This window comes from Galleria mellonella, unplaced genomic scaffold, assembly GCF_026898425.1.
Source record: "Galleria mellonella isolate WM207_F2 unplaced genomic scaffold, CSIRO_AGI_GalMel_v1 utg117, whole genome shotgun sequence".
Lineage (NCBI taxonomy): Eukaryota > Metazoa > Arthropoda > Insecta > Lepidoptera > Pyralidae > Galleria > Galleria mellonella.
The window spans coordinates 9,524,644-9,544,751 of record NW_026441980.1 but is presented as its reverse complement, the minus strand read 5'-3'; the positions used below and the strand labels follow the sequence as shown (position 1 = coordinate 9,544,751).

The 20,108-nt window shown below is 30.7% G+C and overlaps 1 protein-coding gene across 15 annotated transcripts in view; it reads right to left on the bottom strand.

Moving 5' to 3' along the window:
• Positions 1 to 20,108, bottom strand: part of LOC113511845 (protein still life, isoform SIF type 1) — a 132,715-nt gene that overhangs the window by 45,424 nt on the left and 67,183 nt on the right. The window contains exons 1-2 of one of the 15 annotated variants that reach the window (XM_031913440.2): positions 6,297 to 6,575; positions 954 to 2,170 (exon numbers count right to left, since the gene is read on the bottom strand). The exons of 12 other annotated variants lie outside the window; for them this stretch is intronic. In XM_031913440.2, coding sequence (XP_031769300.1) covers positions 954 to 1,853 — 900 coding nt within the window. In that variant the 5' untranslated portion in view covers positions 1,854 to 2,170; positions 6,297 to 6,575. Of the gene's footprint in view, positions 1 to 953; positions 2,171 to 6,296; positions 6,576 to 20,108 lie in introns of those variants that run through there. 2 more of the 15 variants (XM_031913445.2, XM_031913443.2) reach the window with 2 other exon arrangements.

Below are 20,108 nucleotides of genomic sequence, written 5' to 3'. Positions count from 1 at the left end.
TTATTGCATAAAAATAGTGTAATGAAAATAATCTCATAATATAAATTAACATTTTTAGAAAAACACTAAAGATTTATATTATTTGTCTTCTTCATTCCCATGAATAATGACATGAAACTCAATATAAATAAGCACCTATGAGTATAATAAATATCAGGTAGTTTTTTTTAAATGTAACGCTTCCAGCATCGATTATTTTTTGTTATGTTATCGGTTACGTATAATTTCTACTATTGTAGCATATAGGTGCACTAAAATGCAATAAAATTTAAACTTGAATTACAGTACAAATCCTACATACATCTATCATTAATAATTTCATATTGTAGTTTGCTTAATATTTTAAAATATTACAATAAAATATGTAAAATTAATTATTTTTCTGGGTTTGAATAATATAGTAATTTTATATTATTGATAATTTATTATAGAATTAAAAAAAAATTGCCAATATTGTTTCATAAACTTTAACATTAAGAATTATCAATATTTATGTATTCATATGTGTGTTTATAAATAGTAAATCCAATACCAATCGTCGTAAATTACAAATAGAAAATAAAGATATTAAAAAAAAGCACAGTTGTACAAATAGAGGAGAGAAAATAAAAGCCCTCATTAGCAAAACCGGAAATTGCAGTTTCCTCAGGGATGAAACTAAAATAAGGTCAAAATGTTTATTTTGCTATCTTCTCCCAGCTTTTTATCTTAGGGTTCCTTTTAATGTAAAAGGTTATTATTGTTACTCGTAATAGTACTTATCCATAATATATACCTACCTATAATAATACGTACGTTATTGAGGCAGAATCTTGTGTTTGACAGTTTAATTGTATTTGTATTTTTATTAATTAAATTGTATGTTTTATGGAATTGACATTATTTTAATCACTTTAAATATCATATGAAATTAATTATTTCATTATAATTAAAAACAAAAATTTAAATCTTACCTTCCTGAGAAAAGCTTCATTACAAGTCTGTGCAGTTCCTTTCCAATGATAATGTCGATATCTCACATTACCGAGTAATTTTGTACCATGTAGAATCGATACTTCATAAACAATTCGTCGTATATTCAGAATATCAGTTCGTTTTTTATATTTATTCAGTTTACGCCGGCGCACTATACGCTCATCGGGCTCCGAGTATTCACCCGTGCTCGTTAGGCCCTCTTCAGCAGCCCAAGCACTTAATACGCTTTCTATGAAACTGAACAATTGTTGCACGTTCGGTTCTAGTTTACTAGGTATGTAAAGATAAGGCGAAACGGTTTTCTTCGGCACAATTGATTTTTCAAGTTCATCGGGTTCATCTTCTGGCGGTGGCGCAACGTCGTGATAAGGACAACTGTGAATTTTATGATGATGATGATGATGGTGATGATGATGATGCTTAGTCTTGCGCTTAGGTTCTTTAACCACTGTACCGCCGCCGCCATCCCCTTTATCTCCGGTCTCCCCACCGCTTGAATGTGAATCGCCACTACGTTCCCTGCGCGGCGGCGGGTGACCATTTGAAGTCAAAGCCGCGAGAGCCCCAGCAGCGAGACAACAATGATGTGCAACGCAACAAAATCTCGCGTCTCCTTTTTGAAGTCCCGTATGAGCTTTATGGCAAAATGAGACATCGGGAATTCTCGCTCCCAACGCTGCCAAGTGCGCGCGGTCGGCGCAAACCTGCATTAATAGGTTTTCGCCGAAATGTACAGTCTTATGCCTTCGGCGTCGCAGGTGCATAACAGTGCCACTACCGGCGAGCGAAGGAGGCGCGGAAGCAGAGGCAGGCTTGGTGCGAGGCTCGGGCGCGCGCGCACATCGAGGCGGCGGCGCGCGGTGCGTCTCCACCATCATTGGCGAGGAGCGGCGTCAGCGGCCGGCGCGCGAGCGTCACCTCATCACGTACCTGCTCCACTTCCCTGTCTTCCGCTCCTGCCGCGACTTTCCTTTTATAAACGCTATTGTGTCACATTAGCCATTTTGTAAATATTAACCTTAAAGTCATTTTTATGAACACTAAATAGTATCGATACAGTTTTAACTTTGTTTTGTTAAGAATAACTATGAAAATTGTAAAAAGTGAACACTTGAAAATGGTTAATCAACAAAAATCACGTAACTCATTGTCCTGTATAGTTTATTAATATGATAATATTATAGGTGTCCGGCAGCTTTAAAGAAATAAGTTGTAATGTGTTATTAAGACAATTTATATACTTAATAAATGTTAATAAGTTTATCCCAATGCTTTGCTACCTAAAAACATAACGTTTTCTTTGCAGTCTTTTATGTTATAATAATAAGATCACTCAATTTCTCTCTTACGTGAAGGATAATTTACATTACTTAATATGTTATCTTCTAAATCAAAATATTAATTGTTATAAGGTAACGTGTTAATGCTTATTATTAAGAATCATTGGTGCTCATTATTACTTGCGAAATCTATAAGGCTTTCGATTTGTCATTGAAGTTCTACTATGAAGTGACTACTATGAGACTTTTCTACTATATACTCTATATATCTACCATGACAATGTAAAAGACAGTGAAATAAGTAAGATACAATTAAAATCAAGACAGTCACGGTTAATTATGTCCTAAACATAAATCTTTGTCTATTTGACTAAGCACAAACTAATCGTTTGGAAACAGAAAATGTTTCATTACTAGTAAGCGAGTGTGGTATACAAACGTGATATAGAGGGAGTCAAGCAAATTACTGAACATGGAGACAAAATTTTAGTTATCAGGAATGCATAAGGGAATCATCACCATCAGGAAGCAACGCAATATCTTCTATGATAACAATGATGTAGTTCATATTTATATTTACCGATGATGTTTGTTCGTTAGCTACTCTAAATCATATACGAAAAGGATGGTGGATTTCATTCTTTTAGATGCATCAATAAGATCTATTATACTATAATAGCGAACAGACTTAAAAAAAATAATATTATTATGTTTTACAGCTAACAATACAATCGCTTATTTATAATGAATAAATAAAAAACCTGTGTGTATAATAAATCTATATTTTTTTTACTAAAACGACTACATCTGCAAAATATGGCCTGTACACGTAAAGCCCGCAGTGAGCGAAGGAAAAATGAAGGAAAACACGCCAATAGGCACTTGTATTGGGAATCTGATGTAAACGGTCTGCGTTTGAAGTGGCTTGTTCTCCACGGAGACGTTAACAAGCTGTCAGCCAGTATAAATAATTGTCAAGTGATATTTTTGTTCGTTAAAAATTACTGGCTGTGTTTTTTTTTATATAAAATAAAGTTATGGCCCATGTTGTTCTTATTAAGACTCCTCACAACATTTTGATAATTCTATTCCATTAAATAATAATGAAAGTCATCTATTTTCCTACAGTTAGCTATTTAATAATTACCTATTATCTTGTCTTCTGCCTCTGTTTAATTAAATATTGTTTTATTATTAAAGGAAAACGTAATTTATTTAAATTTCATTGAACCAAAAATAGTATGATTGTAGTAGAAGAAAACAAAAGTTGGACTTGACTTAAGCTTATGTTAGTTAACTTTTGGGAATTATTCAATAATTGAAAATATCGCCCATAAATTCAGTTAATTTTTTTCATTCACTTATCACGAAATATTTTCAATTTCATTTAATTTGACATAATAATAATAATAATTACAGAAATTTGCTAGGGGCTATAAATTTTAAGATATTTTATACTTATGATAATTGGATCAAATTTGACCTAGTCATTTTTACACGATATCCTTAAGAAAAAATATGACAGATGATGTAGTAAGTATGTAAGTTTGTTTTTGCAGTTTTGTCGCGTTTTAATTACGCTAATAGCTAGTGCGAACTTTCTCAAGTGAAGTAGGGCGTGAAACACTACATCAAAGCGACATAGTATTCGGTCCGCCAAATATATAAAATGTCTCATAATACATTAGTAATACTAGTAAAAATTTACTATTAAATGGCATATAGTACTTATATCTAGTTCTTAATATGTCAAACTAAGTATGTACAGATAATGGACATTATTTCAGACGAATTTTCTTATGAGAAAATAACAACTTAATTAATTTGAATTTAATTAATCCTCAAACGAAAACTATTTTACTTTATTCGTCCACGTATTAATGTAATTACAACTGTAATGACTCACCAATTATAGAACAAACTTATAAAATTTATCATGTATATGTTGGTAGCCTCGAATACGAGACAGTATAAAATACTTAATATAATTATGAGTAAATAACACTTAAAAAAATAAATGCACTACACAGAGAAGTAGATGATACATTATATTATGTTGTTAATATGATGCGTTTCACTGATTTACACCTGACTCGTATTTATAAAATTTTATTAAAATAAATTTAGTGGTACACATTCCTGAATAAAGACAAAGACAGGAAAACAATAATTGTAAAAAAATAGTTTCGATTTATTATATGTATTAAATTATGATTAAATTATTTGCATTACATAGATTTATTGTAAATCTGATTGTAGTTTCACTTCTGTTGATCAATTTAATACATTTTAATGCGGTTGTTGTGTTACGTGGTAGGAACTGTCTGATTTCCCATAAAATATGTAAGGGGTGTCGTGTGATAATTATTATTCATAAACATTCAGGTGATCTAAGACACAGGTAGCTTGCTACCCATTTTAGATGCCAGTCTCCCACAACAATATTTAGCCTATATATATATATATATTCTAAAATTACGTATTTATATATACAACGAAAAAATTCTCAAGCAAGCTACGGATGTTTGTTAGTAATTACAAGATAGTGATTAGGAGACGTATAATATATAGACTGACTGTTTCACGCAAACGATCACGCAGCATTATTTTCTTTACATAATGCATGCTTACGTTGCCTTTATTATCTATATAATAAATATAAGCAAGGTAGTTTTTTTGTTATTGATTGATTATTTGAATTCTATCACAATTTTATAGATTTACAAAAACTCAAAAATACAATTAGAGAATAAACAATAGCACGGCAATGAAAGTACTCGATATTTTTAACATTTTTAGCTAATTAATGACATTAATTGTTAAACACGCTAAAGTAAAATATTACAAATATTCAAATTCAAATATACAAATTCTTGTATATTTATGGCGATTTCTATTTTTTATTTGCTTACTATACGATATGTAACAAAAAAACTTAAATATAATGTAATCCAAAATCAATTTCATAAATACCTACGTATTTATGAAATTGATCTTTCATAAGGAAGGTCGATGATTGGAATATAAAAATTCATTAGTTATGCGGATATTGTTTAGTATTCGATAAAAGTAAGAAGATTGTTTTTGAGAGACTTACGTAAGTCTTTTAAAAACAATTTACTACTGGTATCATATTATATAATATTCGCTATAATTTAATATTTAATGTACTCTAAAAGACGAGATTTTTACATAGTTATTTTTTAAGTTAATATATTTATGCATTTACTTAATACGTTTATTAGGTATGTTTATAATACAAATTAACTACTATTACTATAAAAGTATAGTAATTAACGAAATTTTTTTAATAAATTGAAAACAAAGAAAGTTTTTTAATTATGACAAATGACATTAAAAAACAATTATTTTTAAGGAATAATATATAAAAACATAATCTAATTCGCTCGTTTAGCCATTTTTTTTATTGTTGTTGCTAAAAGTATTACTAGGAATACAATTCTATTTCATACGCTAAAGTCTTTAGTAGAATGTGAATTAGAGATCTAAAATATTTTATGTAACAGTGGATAAGTATACGAATAAACATTTTTATGAATATTCAGCATGTTGAATATATATATATATATATATATATATATATATCTCTCTTTGCACTTGGAATTAAATCGAATATTGGATCAGCTAAGCAATTATGGATTCGGAATGAGTCACCGCTACTGCGTGGAGGTATCATCCAACGTCCTGCATTGCGCCAAAATCCCATTTGTTTGGTTCTATTTGTTCTTTTAATTGGAACAACATCGTCGGGTGCCCCGCCATTATAACTTAACCTACATTGTTTACTGTCAACGGACTGCAATTCAAGCTTTTTATAATAAAACATCGGGCATCAATATAAACAACATTTGAGATGATTAAGTATTGATGTATTATTACTAAAAGTATAATAATTGTCTTAATAACACCTTTTCTGCATTAATTTGGATTTCATATATAATAAAGTTTTTAGGTGATCGTAGAATTTTATAAGATTTAAATAGCTTTACAATATATTATTTTTTAAACGAAACGATAAACCTGTTCTGACGTAGTATCGCCGCGAGGATAGGCGTACACATCACTTCTACACATAATAAAATAAATGGTGTAATCAAACGCGTTCTGCTTGTATTAGAGATGTGCATTTATCGATATAGATACTATCACGTCACTAGTCCAATTGTTTAACTTGATAAATAAATAAGTTTTTTGAGTTACATAACCAAGCACTAGGCACACACTGAACCGCTCCAACGCCCTGGCGGCCCTCGCTGCGACTGGAGCCAGCACGCGTCGACGGAGGGTGGTTGCGATCGTCGAACTTCGTTACGATTCGGAGTGAAACGATCGTACGTCCTCGGGCGTTATCGGAGCACGCGCGCCTGCGGGCGGGCGGCGCCCGTGTGCCCCGCTCTTCCGCTCTACCCGCCTACTACTATATCAACCTAGTCTTTAATTTATCGCTTCTAAATTAACGCACCATCCATTCCGATATTTATTTTTAGATGTATTGGAAACAAGATTCAATTTAATTATACTTATGATAACACTAGTAGTACACGGTTGATTGGCAGTTTCATTTAGTCCTTTTTTTTATCATTTTTTAATGTAAAAAAATATGCTATCACAATAACACATATAGGAGTTCCTATATATCAGACAACTTAATAAAGGTCTTATCAATAAGTTGTTGTTAAAAGAAAAGTAAAAAGAAAGCCTATAAAATCTAATTTAAATCAAATTATATTGGTCGTAACAAGTTCTGACAACGCTGCTGCAAAGTTTAGGGACTACGTCATCAATCTTTGCTCTGGATAAAAAGTTAGCGGATATCCGTGATGAATAAATAAAATAAGTCGAACTAAGACGTCTAACGTAGCGAATTTCACTCTAATTACAGATTTTCCTCTGAAGTATTATTACGTAAATGTCCCGCTCCGGTGCCAGTTTTACCACGTGGAAAATATACTTAGCGTCTCCGTAAGTATAATAATGAACACAGTAAAAGCTGTAATATATGATTATATATTACAGCAATATAAGTTTATATCCATTATTGCTATGGTTAATGCATTCCTTGTGGTTACATAATAAGCTTGCGTTTCTTACACACGCCTATTATGTTTCCGTTATGTTTATAATAACTCAGCGCTTAATTCTAACTTCGGGTTACGAAATCCTTATAATATCCATTCTAGACGTCAGTCATTTTAAGCATCGGTTTTGAAGATACGCAATAAGTAGGTAACTTGGCATGCCAAATGTAATTTGTAAGTGGATAATAGATAGTGGATTGTGCTATGAAGCGGGAAATAGTTCAGGGATGGGGATGACATGCCACACGGGAATGCGGTTGTCGCCTGTCTCTGGATGTTTGACGCTTTCCACACTCACCACTGAGAATTAATATTATACGATTAAGGTAAAGTACTTTGTTCATATAGTGAGGTAAATTTCAAAGATTTCTAATAATAACGTAATTATAAAAAGACATGTATGATTTGAAAATTTACTAATTATTGTTTATAACAAAAAGAAAAGCACTCTTCACAACTTTCTACGTTTTACTTTGTACTTGCGTTATCTTACTTATACGTATAATTAAATTGTATCAAGACAATGTCTATAAGATATAAACAAGGAAGATGGATAATGTTAAGAAGTTGTTTCTATGTGTCTGTATATTTGCTCGTCATCACACAAAACTACAGCACCAAATTAGATTTGGATTTCATAGTTGTATTCCTGATTGTCTGAACTTAAAATCTGACATATATTTTATATCAATACGCCATCTAGTATTGGTGTACGATTTCTACTTATAAAATTCATACGTACGAAATAGCGGGCAAAAAGCTATTAAGTAATAAGATATCGATATAAGCCGTGTGATCCCAGTACAGAATAGACCCCCCCCCCTCCCTTTTTGTGGGTGTTGTAACAGGCAACTAAGGGAATTTCATAGTCGAAAGATAAGCAACAGCATTGCTCTTAAAACATCATCAAAGTTTAACTGTGGCTGCCAAACGTAGCAACTACTGACAAAACTCTCAAAGGGGGAAGCCTATGTTCAGCAGTGGAGAGTTAACGGCCAATATAATGATGATGATGAATAAGACATCGCTCATTTTATATTTTTATACACGTACCAGCGTTGATGTATTCAGAAATAAAATCATGTCAATTGTTATATATTCACTACAGTTTGTATAAGTCAACGAAACAATGTCACTCTCGATGTGATGATTCTTTTTATGTTTCATATGAACGCAGTCGTATTTGAACTTGAATGTATTCATGGTTCGGCGGGCACATTAAGACAGAAGGTTAGGTCAACAAATAGAAGGCAGAAAGGGCAAACTTAACGTGTTGCAGGTACGACGGATAGGTTAGTTCTATTAAGGGTCACTGATTAATTAATGTTTAACTTAGAATCTAACCCATTAAATATAGAAATATGAAATATACTATTATTATAAATATAAAAGTTTGTACATATACGGATGACTTATTTTCACGATTTAATAAATTATTTAAATGTTGAATATAGATGAATCATTTTTTATTTTCTCGATATTTTTGTCTTAAATTCTAAATGTATAATTAAGAAATAGAACACAAATACAACTCTTAAATTGAAATTGTAGGTACCCTTTTTTTAAACAGAAAAAATAAAGGATTTGGAAATTGGCCGAATGGACCTTGAACAGATCTATTGATGTAATAAATGTGTTAATCTCAATTGTAGGGCTGTAAATTTGTTGAGTATTTCTTATTAATGTGGTAAAATAAAAAAAAATAAAAAAATCTTTTTCATTGTCTCTTTTACTACATAGATTCTAGACAAGTCTGCAGCTATAGTTGGCAGCCCTTCATTAGGTATCACGTGTATACATCTGCATAATCTACAGCCTCTTTACAAACAGTGAGAACGCCCTTGCTGTATATTTTAAATAAACATAAGCGTATTTGTATTAGTAATGAAGTAGCAATCTAGAAATTCAAATAGTATAAACACTTCTAGAATTCTAAATTTCAGTCAAGTACTATTTTTGTATATAAAAAAAGAAAGAAAGATATATTTGCAACCGATTTTATGAAGAAATAGATTCTTAATTCGCTTATATATTTTATGTTTGTTACCTCATGACTCTGTTAATTGTAAACCGATTTCGAAAATTCTTTTTTATTCGGCTTACAGATTGGTCCTATAGAACAACAAACTGATTTTGTCACAATTAAAGTAAATTTTTGTGGGACACGATCTTTATTTTTAATTTAAGTAAACTTAAATTTTAGCATTCTACCGCCCATTCTGATTACAATTTCAGCTAAAAAGAACGAGGAAAAAACTCAACTGGTAGTTTAAAAAAACGTGAAATTAAATAATTATGGATTTATGTCAATACAAACTACTTAGCAGTAGTTTGTAGTAATTTGAGATTAATTCATCATTATATTAGCCGTTGTTTGTCCATTGCTAAACATAGGCCTCTCCCATAGACTGCTATAAGGAACGGCCTTGAGGTATCTGTATCCACTGATTTCCCGCAATGCATTTGAAGACGTTACTATATCTAGTGAGGTGACGTCCTACACTGCTTTTGTTCATACGGAGTTGCCACGCAAGAACTTTCTACTCCATCGGTTATCAGTTCTTCGAGCTGTGTGACCAACCCATTGCCATTTTCGCTTGTTTATCCTTCGGGTTATGCCAGTAGCTTTGGTTCTTTTGCAGATATCCTCATTTCGGATTCTGTCACGCAAAGAAACTCTGAGCAAAGCCCTCTCCATAGCTCGCTGAATAGTTTGAAGTTTTTGTATAAAGGCAATCGTCACCACTGTCAACACGCACTAGTTAAAGACCTTCGCCTTCAAATTTTGAGGTATTTTGAATAAGAAGATGTGCCATATTTTGCCAAACGTTGCTCTTCTCAGTTGAAGTTGAAATTAAATATATGCACTTAAATATATGGCGTATTTTCAGCAATAGACAGATAATGTCTGATATGATGATGATGATGATAAAATGGACTTATATATATTTTTACATAATATAAAGTTTATTCGTATTGTAATCAGTATGTATATAATGTCAATACCCCTTTTCATACCCAAGATGTCGTAAGTGTCGACTGAGGGAACAAAGAACAAAACAACATTGCATGCGAAGGGAAACTCGAAACGTCCATAGGCGACGGTCAATTCTATAAGGTAGACCGTCAGCTTGTTTGCCATTCTAAGTTGCATAAAAAAAATCTATATCAAGCCACTGATAATAGTAGACTATTATTTATTATGGTAACTATTTTTAGGGGCTCTTCTAAATATATGTATTTACTGAGTGAATTATAGATAGTAAATATATAAAGATATATAATTTTATATCTTAGATCACCAGAACCAACTGTTATTAGTGTGGTACTATTTCTTATTCTTCTGGTCAGTGGTAAGATATAAATTTTTTTATACAACATGATAAAAAAAATTATATCTTACCATATAGAATGGCAAACAAGCTAACGGCCCACCTGATGGAAAGTGGTAACCGTCGCCTATAGACATGAGCAGTACCATGACATAACAGAGTATACTGTTTCGTCCATAATACCCCCCATTCGTTGCCATTCCTGAGGACTCAGGTGTTTTTCCTCTGTACTCTGTAAATTCACGCCATATCCCATCCTTATAATTTGAGTTTTGCAAAATGAATATGAATATAAAATTGATATTGACCATAATACAAAAATAACAATAGTTCTAGTAGTAACATTTCTACCATGCCCATAATGTAAAAGCGCATTGTCAGTACAGCGATTTACTTTATTTGCTCCAATTTAGTTTTCACTACATTAACTGAACTATTGTGAATACTAACGACAAAGGATTTCCTTAGGAAAATTAAGTAACTGGAGAACAATAACATGAATACTGTAGTAAGTTAGGAGGGTGTGCAAAAGATTGAATATTTACATATTAGAAGTATATTACAATGAACAATTAAATAGCAAAATAATTACTAATATATTAGAACGATTTTTTTTAATGTAGCTATATTATTAAAATTTCTATAACAAAGTAGACTAGTCTATTCTAAAAATTATAATCTTGTATATCGTATATAAAAGTAGCAAGTAAAATACATACTTTATTATACAATTGAGATAAAACATCTAAGGGTCGTGATCCAGCTACATTCTAATAAATATTTTTAGAGAGCTTACTTTTGGTCGAACTCATTATTTCAGAGTACCTCGTTATTTCCATTGTAAAAATGTAACATTTAAATTAGACGCGTGGTCTGACAAAGTAATAAGGACTCGAGTACTTTCGTTACGATAGTTGAATTGTTAAATAATAATAAAAAAGATAAGAGTAAAAAAATTACACTTTTTCAAAATTGAAATAGGTACGTCATTAATGTCTGCATTATAACTAAAAAACCTAATACATAGGTAACTAAAGTAGCAGTACCAATGAAAAAATATTTTACTACAACTTATATTTTGCTCAAGGAAAAAAAATTTTTTTTTAATTATAAATTGGTTCTAAATTTCGAAATTGGCGTAGATATAAATCCTTCCATTAATCTTCATCAATGAGAATTCAATTGCAAGTGGTTCAATTTTGACCGACACCAAAACTCTGTACAAATACTAATTACTTAATTAATAATTCTTCGCCGATTGCAAACACATTAATTAATTGAAATGTAATAAGCACCAAACAACAAAATACTTCAAAGTTTCCAGAATATTAAGTATCCCATTTAAACATTTTTTTAATTACTTTAAATGGAGGAGATTCTCATTTCGCTTGTATATTTTTTCGTGTGACGTTATATGGTGAAACCGCTAAGTCCAAACTAGTTGATAATAGTTGTTGCAATAAAGTCTTAGTTCCATATTAATTTTACAGCAAAAAAAAAAAACTTAATTATAACTTCTACAAAACATATCTCAAGTACTCAGGCAAAATTATGAATAACTTTATTATGTCAATTTGAATGAAAAGCAAGAACCATGTTTCGAGTCCGTTATTTGCAGCACAGTCGTTTCTCTGTTAAAAACCGTCTATTTCACGAGCCTCCATTACAAACAAATATGCAAAACATGACTAAAAAACATTTTATAGAATCAATGACATAATATAACAATAGTACTCTGCAGGGATCTAATTATAATATAAAATGTACCTATAACACATGATGTTGTGCTTACGGAGAAGTGTTACAAATTGAAGTAATATCGTTTCAGGCTGGGTGTTGATAGATCAGTCAGTCTTTCTGCCAGTCGGGTCTAGTTTCTATACATTCTTAGACAAATATCATTTACCAATATCTATAAACACGTAAAAATTTACATGTGTTGTAAGTTATCATCGATCATATACAAGAACGTTATATTATTACGTACAAAATTATTCAAAGTTCATATTATTTATCCTCATGATTATATCGTATAGGTTATGAATACCTATGCATGTTGACGAAGTCGAAAAGTGCGAAGCAAGTAAGTTAATGAATCATAAATTATTATTGCTCATCTGACTGAACATCGTTATCAATTTAATTACGTTCTTGCCTTTCCATTTTCTCTCACAAAATTCAGATCAAAGGCACAACCACGCTTACATCAGCAAACGTTATTAAACCTTAACTTCTAAAGAGTTATTAGTATATATTATATTAAAATTTACGAACAATAAATGGTTACAAAAATCTATTTAATAATTAAATACTATATAATGAATATCAATCTAAAACATTATACTCTTATAGGTACAATACTAAATTTAATTATGTCATTGCTTCGATACGTTGAAGATAATTGACCCAGCAAACGAACCGTACGTAATCTACGTTACAAGAGAATATTGTAGCGTTGGTGGAGCGCAGGCGTGAAAATTCTACAAATTCCCCGCGTGCCCCTTTCCTCTCACAGCGTCACTGCACCGATCACACAGAACGTTCTACCCGGCTTTAACGTTAGTATCGAAATCCATTACTGTTTCTCTGAGCAGGATAGCTTTACATTTATGTGGCAAAAGTGCTACTGCTTTGTCGTCAGAGTAAAAATAAATTAGAGGCATTACGGAGCAGGCTGTAGTATCGACGCGATAGAAATATGCACTATATAAATTATTTTTTTGTAAGTTCCAATTTTGAATACAATATCAAAAATAGGTAGTTACGAATTCATAGTCTACTACTGAAATTTGTTTAATCTATAAATTGACAGAGATATATGTTTTGCCTAATAATTTATATTAATTATTTATATTAATAATTACTTATAAACACTCATGGGAGTGTGGGCTAACACTGTCTTTATTTGTACGAAGTCAGTATAAATTTTTCATTATTAATACATTAAATTAAAATTGAATATAGCGTGATTTATTTAATTATTACTTTTCATATAGGAGATCAAAAAATATTTAAATATTAAATTATACATTTCACCTACGACAACATCTGCATGAATTTCAAGTATTACTAATCCCACAGGATCGTATTATTACGGTGAATATGTGTTATGCTGCTACTAAGATATATCCCACAATTTTTCCGTATCATTTGTGGATAAAAGTGTCCTATGTATTACTCTAGGATATAGTCCATCTGTGCAAATATTGTAATTTACATGCAAATTATTATATTATAATATTAATAGACAAAATATACAAACGATTCAACATCCAAAAATTTTTTAAACTTTCATATTTATATAACTAACTTCAATAAAACATCTAAATAATAATAAAACCAGTGTCATAAACTGAAGTAAGCGGTAAAAGAAAAAGTATAATCAATTATAGAAGAATGAATAGAAATATATTTTCCTTTTAAAGTGCTTTAAAAACATTCAGTTTTTTTCTCGTTTCGTTAATGGAAAGAAAATTATAGAATGAAAGCTCTATAATGTTCCACAAAAACCAAAACGTTCTTCATTGTTTTTGCTTAACTATGTTAATATGAAGTAAGATAATTTATATTTCGTATACAAATGGGTTTAAGGAGTCAGAATAGTAATACTATCTAACAGATCATTAATTTATAAATATATCTGTATAATTTTATACCAACACAATAAAATTGTAATTAAACGATATCTTTACATATGAGATATATTTAAGAAATAATATATAAATAAAATCAACAGAAGGCTAAATAATAACTTTTGGAATTCTTGTTTGTTTGTCTATATTTGTTCCGGCATCACGTAAAAACCAATTCACCAAATTGGATAACTTTTCACAGCTGTATAATTACGTCGTCTATGTATATCGTCTATGTCGTCAACGAGTATGTAGTGGGACACTCGACACTAAAAAATGTTCTTTAGGTAAATATATTTTTATTACATCTTTTCAAAGTACTTTTCACTAGCCTCTATACAAAGTTTCATGCGTCTGAACCAGTTTTCGAAACATTTTTTCCAGTCCGCTGCAGGTACCTCGTTTACAGCCTGCTCGAACGCTAAGAGCACATTATCCGGCGACGAAAATTGTATCCTTTTAAGTTAATTTTTTGTTTTTGGGAATAAGAAGAAGTCACACGTTGCTAGGTCAGGGTTGTAAGGAGGGTGACCCAGGAGTTTGACCGGTGTGCTGCCTAGGAAGTCCCTCGTTTTGATTGCGGTGTGGGCGGGCGCATTATCAAGGTGAAGTAGTAGCCCGCGGAGCACTGTATTTAGTCGCTTGTTGCTCACAACCATTCGGTGTTAATGTCTTTTTGGTTTCGTAAAATAATTGAAACCAAGTAGCCAGTCAAATTGAAAAAGCTCGCGATCAAAATCTTCCCCCCGCTTCTAGGTCACTTTACTTCGGTAAGCGTTGATTAGTTTTGAAACACCTAAACCGTTGACTGGCGCTTTGTTTCTGGATCGTATTGATAAATCCAGGATTCGTCACCTGTAACGATGTCGTAAACACGCCGAGACAAGCCTGCTTCAAATTTGTCTATCATATATGCCACCATTCCACCCTTTGCGGCACCCAGCGTGAAACTATCCTCCGCACCCGTAGATACATGTGTAGAATCTCGTGAAGGGTGGGGGGAAGGGATTGTTAGCGATGGAGTTTGACAGCCCCATTGCTAGCAATGTGCCCTATTAGGTCGACCTCTACGTGGTTTCCCCTGGAAACCATCGTGAACAATTCTTGTTGAATTTGTCACAATGGGCTAACTGACCTGCTTCATCCTCACCTATCATCCTTCACTGGTGCCCTGCCGGTGTATACCGATAGCGTGGGTGGGGTTACTATTCCATTATCACCCATAAAAAAATCTCGTGAAGGCTTCCTGATCCAATCTGCAGTATACACTGAATCTCTTGGTATGTAACTCGTCTATTGTCTTGGATCAAATTTTTCACTGCTAGCACGTTTTCTTCCGTAACAGCCATCAAAGGGCGACCACTTCTTTCTTCATCCCCCCAAAGTTAGTCGAACGCGTTTAAATTCATTATACCAACGATACACAGTTTCCTTAGAAGGTCCTTTATCCGTAAATGCCATTTGAAGTGTATCGTACGATTCGTCCGGTTTCAGGCAACACTTAAAATCGTAAAAAATCATAGCGCGAAAATATTCTCGACGCAAATCCATTTTTCAATGAGACACGGTAATTTTAATTAGCTTACAAAAAATTTAGAGGGAATCTTTGAATTTAGAACGCACCTATTTTTACTTATAAGTAATCATATTTTAAAATAAATTATCACTGGCCAGTCTCACATACATAAAAACTTTTTTTCGCAATACTTTCTGAGTGACCTAGTATATGATCATTATTTTTGTTGCATTTTATTATACATACACTAGTGGAAAAATAGGGATCAGAAAAAAATGACAAATTTTTTGAGGTTTTCAAATAGCTGTATTTCCTTTAAAAATGGTCGTATTGGAATTTAAAAAAAAAGGATTTTAAAGCTCAGTTTCTAGTTTTAAGATCGTGTGATGAAAAAAATTTTTTAAGTAACGTGTTCTACTCAATCCTAAAGCTTACCGAAACGAATCTTTTTCAAAATTTTTTTGGTTGTCTTTTTTGGTCTACGAACTTGAAAAAAATTTTCTAACTTATCCACTATATAGATCGGATAGCATGTTTATTCTGCTTTAATTTGCTTTTTTGCAAAGTTCGATACGACTACTTTTTGCTGAGATATCGAACTTTGAATGAAAAAGGATCTTTTTGTCTTTAACCATCAATATCTCACCAATCGCTGATCACACAAGGTGTTTCCATCAGCAGGTGGGCCGTCAGCTTGTTTGCCATTCTAAGTTATATAAAAAAATCATTAAAAAAAATCCAAATCTTTAAAAAAATTGTTTTTTTAATTTATTATTTAAATATGTCTGTTCATGTCTATAAGCGATGGTTACCACTCCATTAGGTGGACTATCAGCTTATTTGCCATTCTAAGTTATATGAAAAAACTATGTATAAAAAGAAATTATGTATAAAAACAAATTATTTATATTAATATTAAAATACTAACAGTACTTACCTTTTAACGAAAAATAGGATTTGTCATTATAGTAAAAGAATTCGAGAGCTTTACTTACCTGAAACAAATGAAATAAATAAATTAAGTACCTATGATAATTTATTCAACTATGAAGTGTCACACAAGCGAAAATCTAATTTCAAATCCACGATACCGTTAATTTATTTTGAAATATATACTTATGTATATTATAATATTAAGATAAAATAAGATTTTATTTTATATAGATATGAATGTGTTAATGTATATATTGTATTTTCGCGATTGTTTATGTTGGAACAAAAAAGTCCTATAAAAATTTGGACTTTAGGTGAAACCTGTTACGAAATTTTAATAACATGTAAACGTCAAAATTGTCCATTGTTCACGTACAAATAGCACAGATCGTTGTATGTGTGCGTGTCACAGCATAATTTGACGTCTCAGGAGACTTCTAAATAGATAGCTGTGTGACAATAGGTCATGTTGTTTATCGGCGTAACAATAACGGCCCACATTGCTGCCTTTATCGCTTGATTATTAGACATAATAACAGAATCATCTCCGGAATTTTCGGAAAAGTCTTCTTATTTATGAACAATAATAATATCCTGTAGACAAATTAATAAATAATATGGCATTAGAGCAACAATTCATAATGTAAGAAAAATGTGGGTAAATTATGCAAGTATTTATATTATACTTAAATAATGTGCCAAAGATTTTTGATAAATCTACGCTACCTATCCCTAGTTATTGGATTTCTTTGACACTTTTAAGTTTTCTTTGGAATTTGATTTTTATTGCGTACACTGAAGTTACAAAGTTGTTTAAACTTTTTTCCTTATATAACATAAATAGGTATGAAGGGATATTCGAAAATGCCCACTGGCATAGGAGATAAGGGATTCCACATGAATGTAGTATCGAAAAGTTTTTTCCTTTCTAGTTATGGTAAATATAAAAATGGGATTGTGATTTCTTAGAACCAAAAATTTTGTGAAATTTAACACACACGGTATCAGTAGAAAATAGAAAAGAATATAGATATTTCTTAAACAATTCCTAAAAGGAGAAGGTTCCCATCTCACCCGGTTTTTTTTTGTAGCTATGTAATGCAATTATATAACCGATTTTATTTTTTTGCAATCGATAACTGTGTCTCGTATTGGTGCCATATTAATTTTGGAATAATGGAAGTTACCGGTTTATTTCACAATACGAAAAAGCGCATTCAATTAAATAAATAAATAATTTAATTAAATGCGTTTTTTAATTAATAAAGTATTCTCAATATAATATGTAGGTATTACGAAATGACGGTTATCCATCATTGTGTTGCATAATGACTTGTACTCGCTTTTTTTATGATCTAAAATGAATACGTGTATTTTGATCAATCAATATATTTATATGATAATAGAAAAAAATTAATAGAAATTGAATCCAAAAGAAGTTACTAACAACAACTAGTTCACTATAACGTTGCTAACAATAAATTTTTTTAAAAGTTTATTACATTTCATTCAGTCAAAAATGTAAGAAAATACAAAATGCCAGTTATAGCCATCTCTAAAAGCTTTCTTTGAAATATCGTGTAGGTACATTAGGTACGTACAATATGTAACCTGTCTTTCATCGCATAACCTGTTTCCTGAGGAAATATATCATGTTGAGCTATTTTCCTAGTCATTTATTTAGCTAGCATGAAAAATGTTGTGTATTTGTCTACAAGTATTAGTATTTTATACTTGAAAACAATGGTTATACGTGAATATAAAACACCATCCAAATGTTATTAGTCATAAGCATTGGCGTTAAAACTTTATAAATATACCTACCTACATTTAATGTTTTATTTCTAAATATTAATAGATACTAGGTACATGTAGGTCCAGTCATTCTATAATATCTCCAAAAATTTGATTTTATAAAAAAATTATAAAATAACATACATTTCATTAAGAATAATGCAGAATCACAAATATTAATTTCTAAACAAAAATAAAATAATCATGAAATTATGTACACGTCTTTGACAATTATTAAGCTACATGTAATTACCTTCTCCTTAAAATTCGTTACACTAACCACAGTCTCAAAATTATGTTTATATTGCAGTACCTTTGATGTTATATTTATTTAGTGTGAGAAAACAAAAACATTTTAAAAGAAGATAAGTTAAATTTTAATATGGTTTAAATATATATAGTGTCTATAACTGAGCGTATCATCCATACGATCCTGAAATATTTCCGTTAGTTATTCTGTAATTAATCACTTAAGTCGTTTTGAAATTTAAGATATTAAAGATATTTTTATTTATAACTGACTTAAAAAAGGGCTGAGCTCCTTCGTGAGACTATTTTTTGTTTATACATTACACGATATCTTTACTAGTTGTAAACCAATTTTAATGATTATTTTTGGATATATTTATTATATAAATAATAATCTGAAAAATAGATAAGTTTTATTAACCTACTCTAATAGTCTTTATTTGAGCAGGTTAATAAAACTTTTATTTAAACGGTATTTTTTAAATATTTAAATAGTTAAATACCTAGCTTTAAAATTATAATTAGCTCTCATTTAAAGTGCCACTCACTGTTTTATTTGCTGATTTTATTTTATAATAATAATTATTATAGTATCACTATATTAAAATTAAGTACCTACTTAGGTAAAGTCAATACATATATTCAATATTTATGAAATGTAATTTAAGGATATATAATATAGTATACCGTACACTGAACTGAAAACAACGTTTGTTTTTCTGTTTGTGTTTGTCAAAATAAATGGAATACAAACGAAATTATGGAGATTTCGCAATACCCGAGTACGAACTTTGGCATCACTCTCTTGGGTCCTATATAGTCATGTTTGAAGTTACTTGTATTATTGAATGATAACTATAATAATAAGGTCGATTCTGAGGCGCCAATTCTCTATTCCTGTATTTTAAGTTAAAATTTTATTGTAATTTAATATTACAGTAAAATATTTAATGTAAGAATCAATATGAACTACTTTTCTAATAAATTCCAGTCAATATTATTATAATTTTACTTTATAATGATCCATAGAAAATTAATTTTACGAAATCATCAAATTAAAATATCAAATTAGGAAATAAGTTTAGAGAACTGATACCGAAGAATCGATTTCAGTAACTGTATTATAATTTATACTTAAATGTAAATATTAGATATTTTTATATTACATCAAATAAGAAAATAATTACTAAAAAAAATATATATATATATATTTTGATCTTATCAATAGGTAACAAAGGTGATATTTCGATAGATTAACAATTTGGATTATGTGCAAAAACAAATTATACGTACGAGTA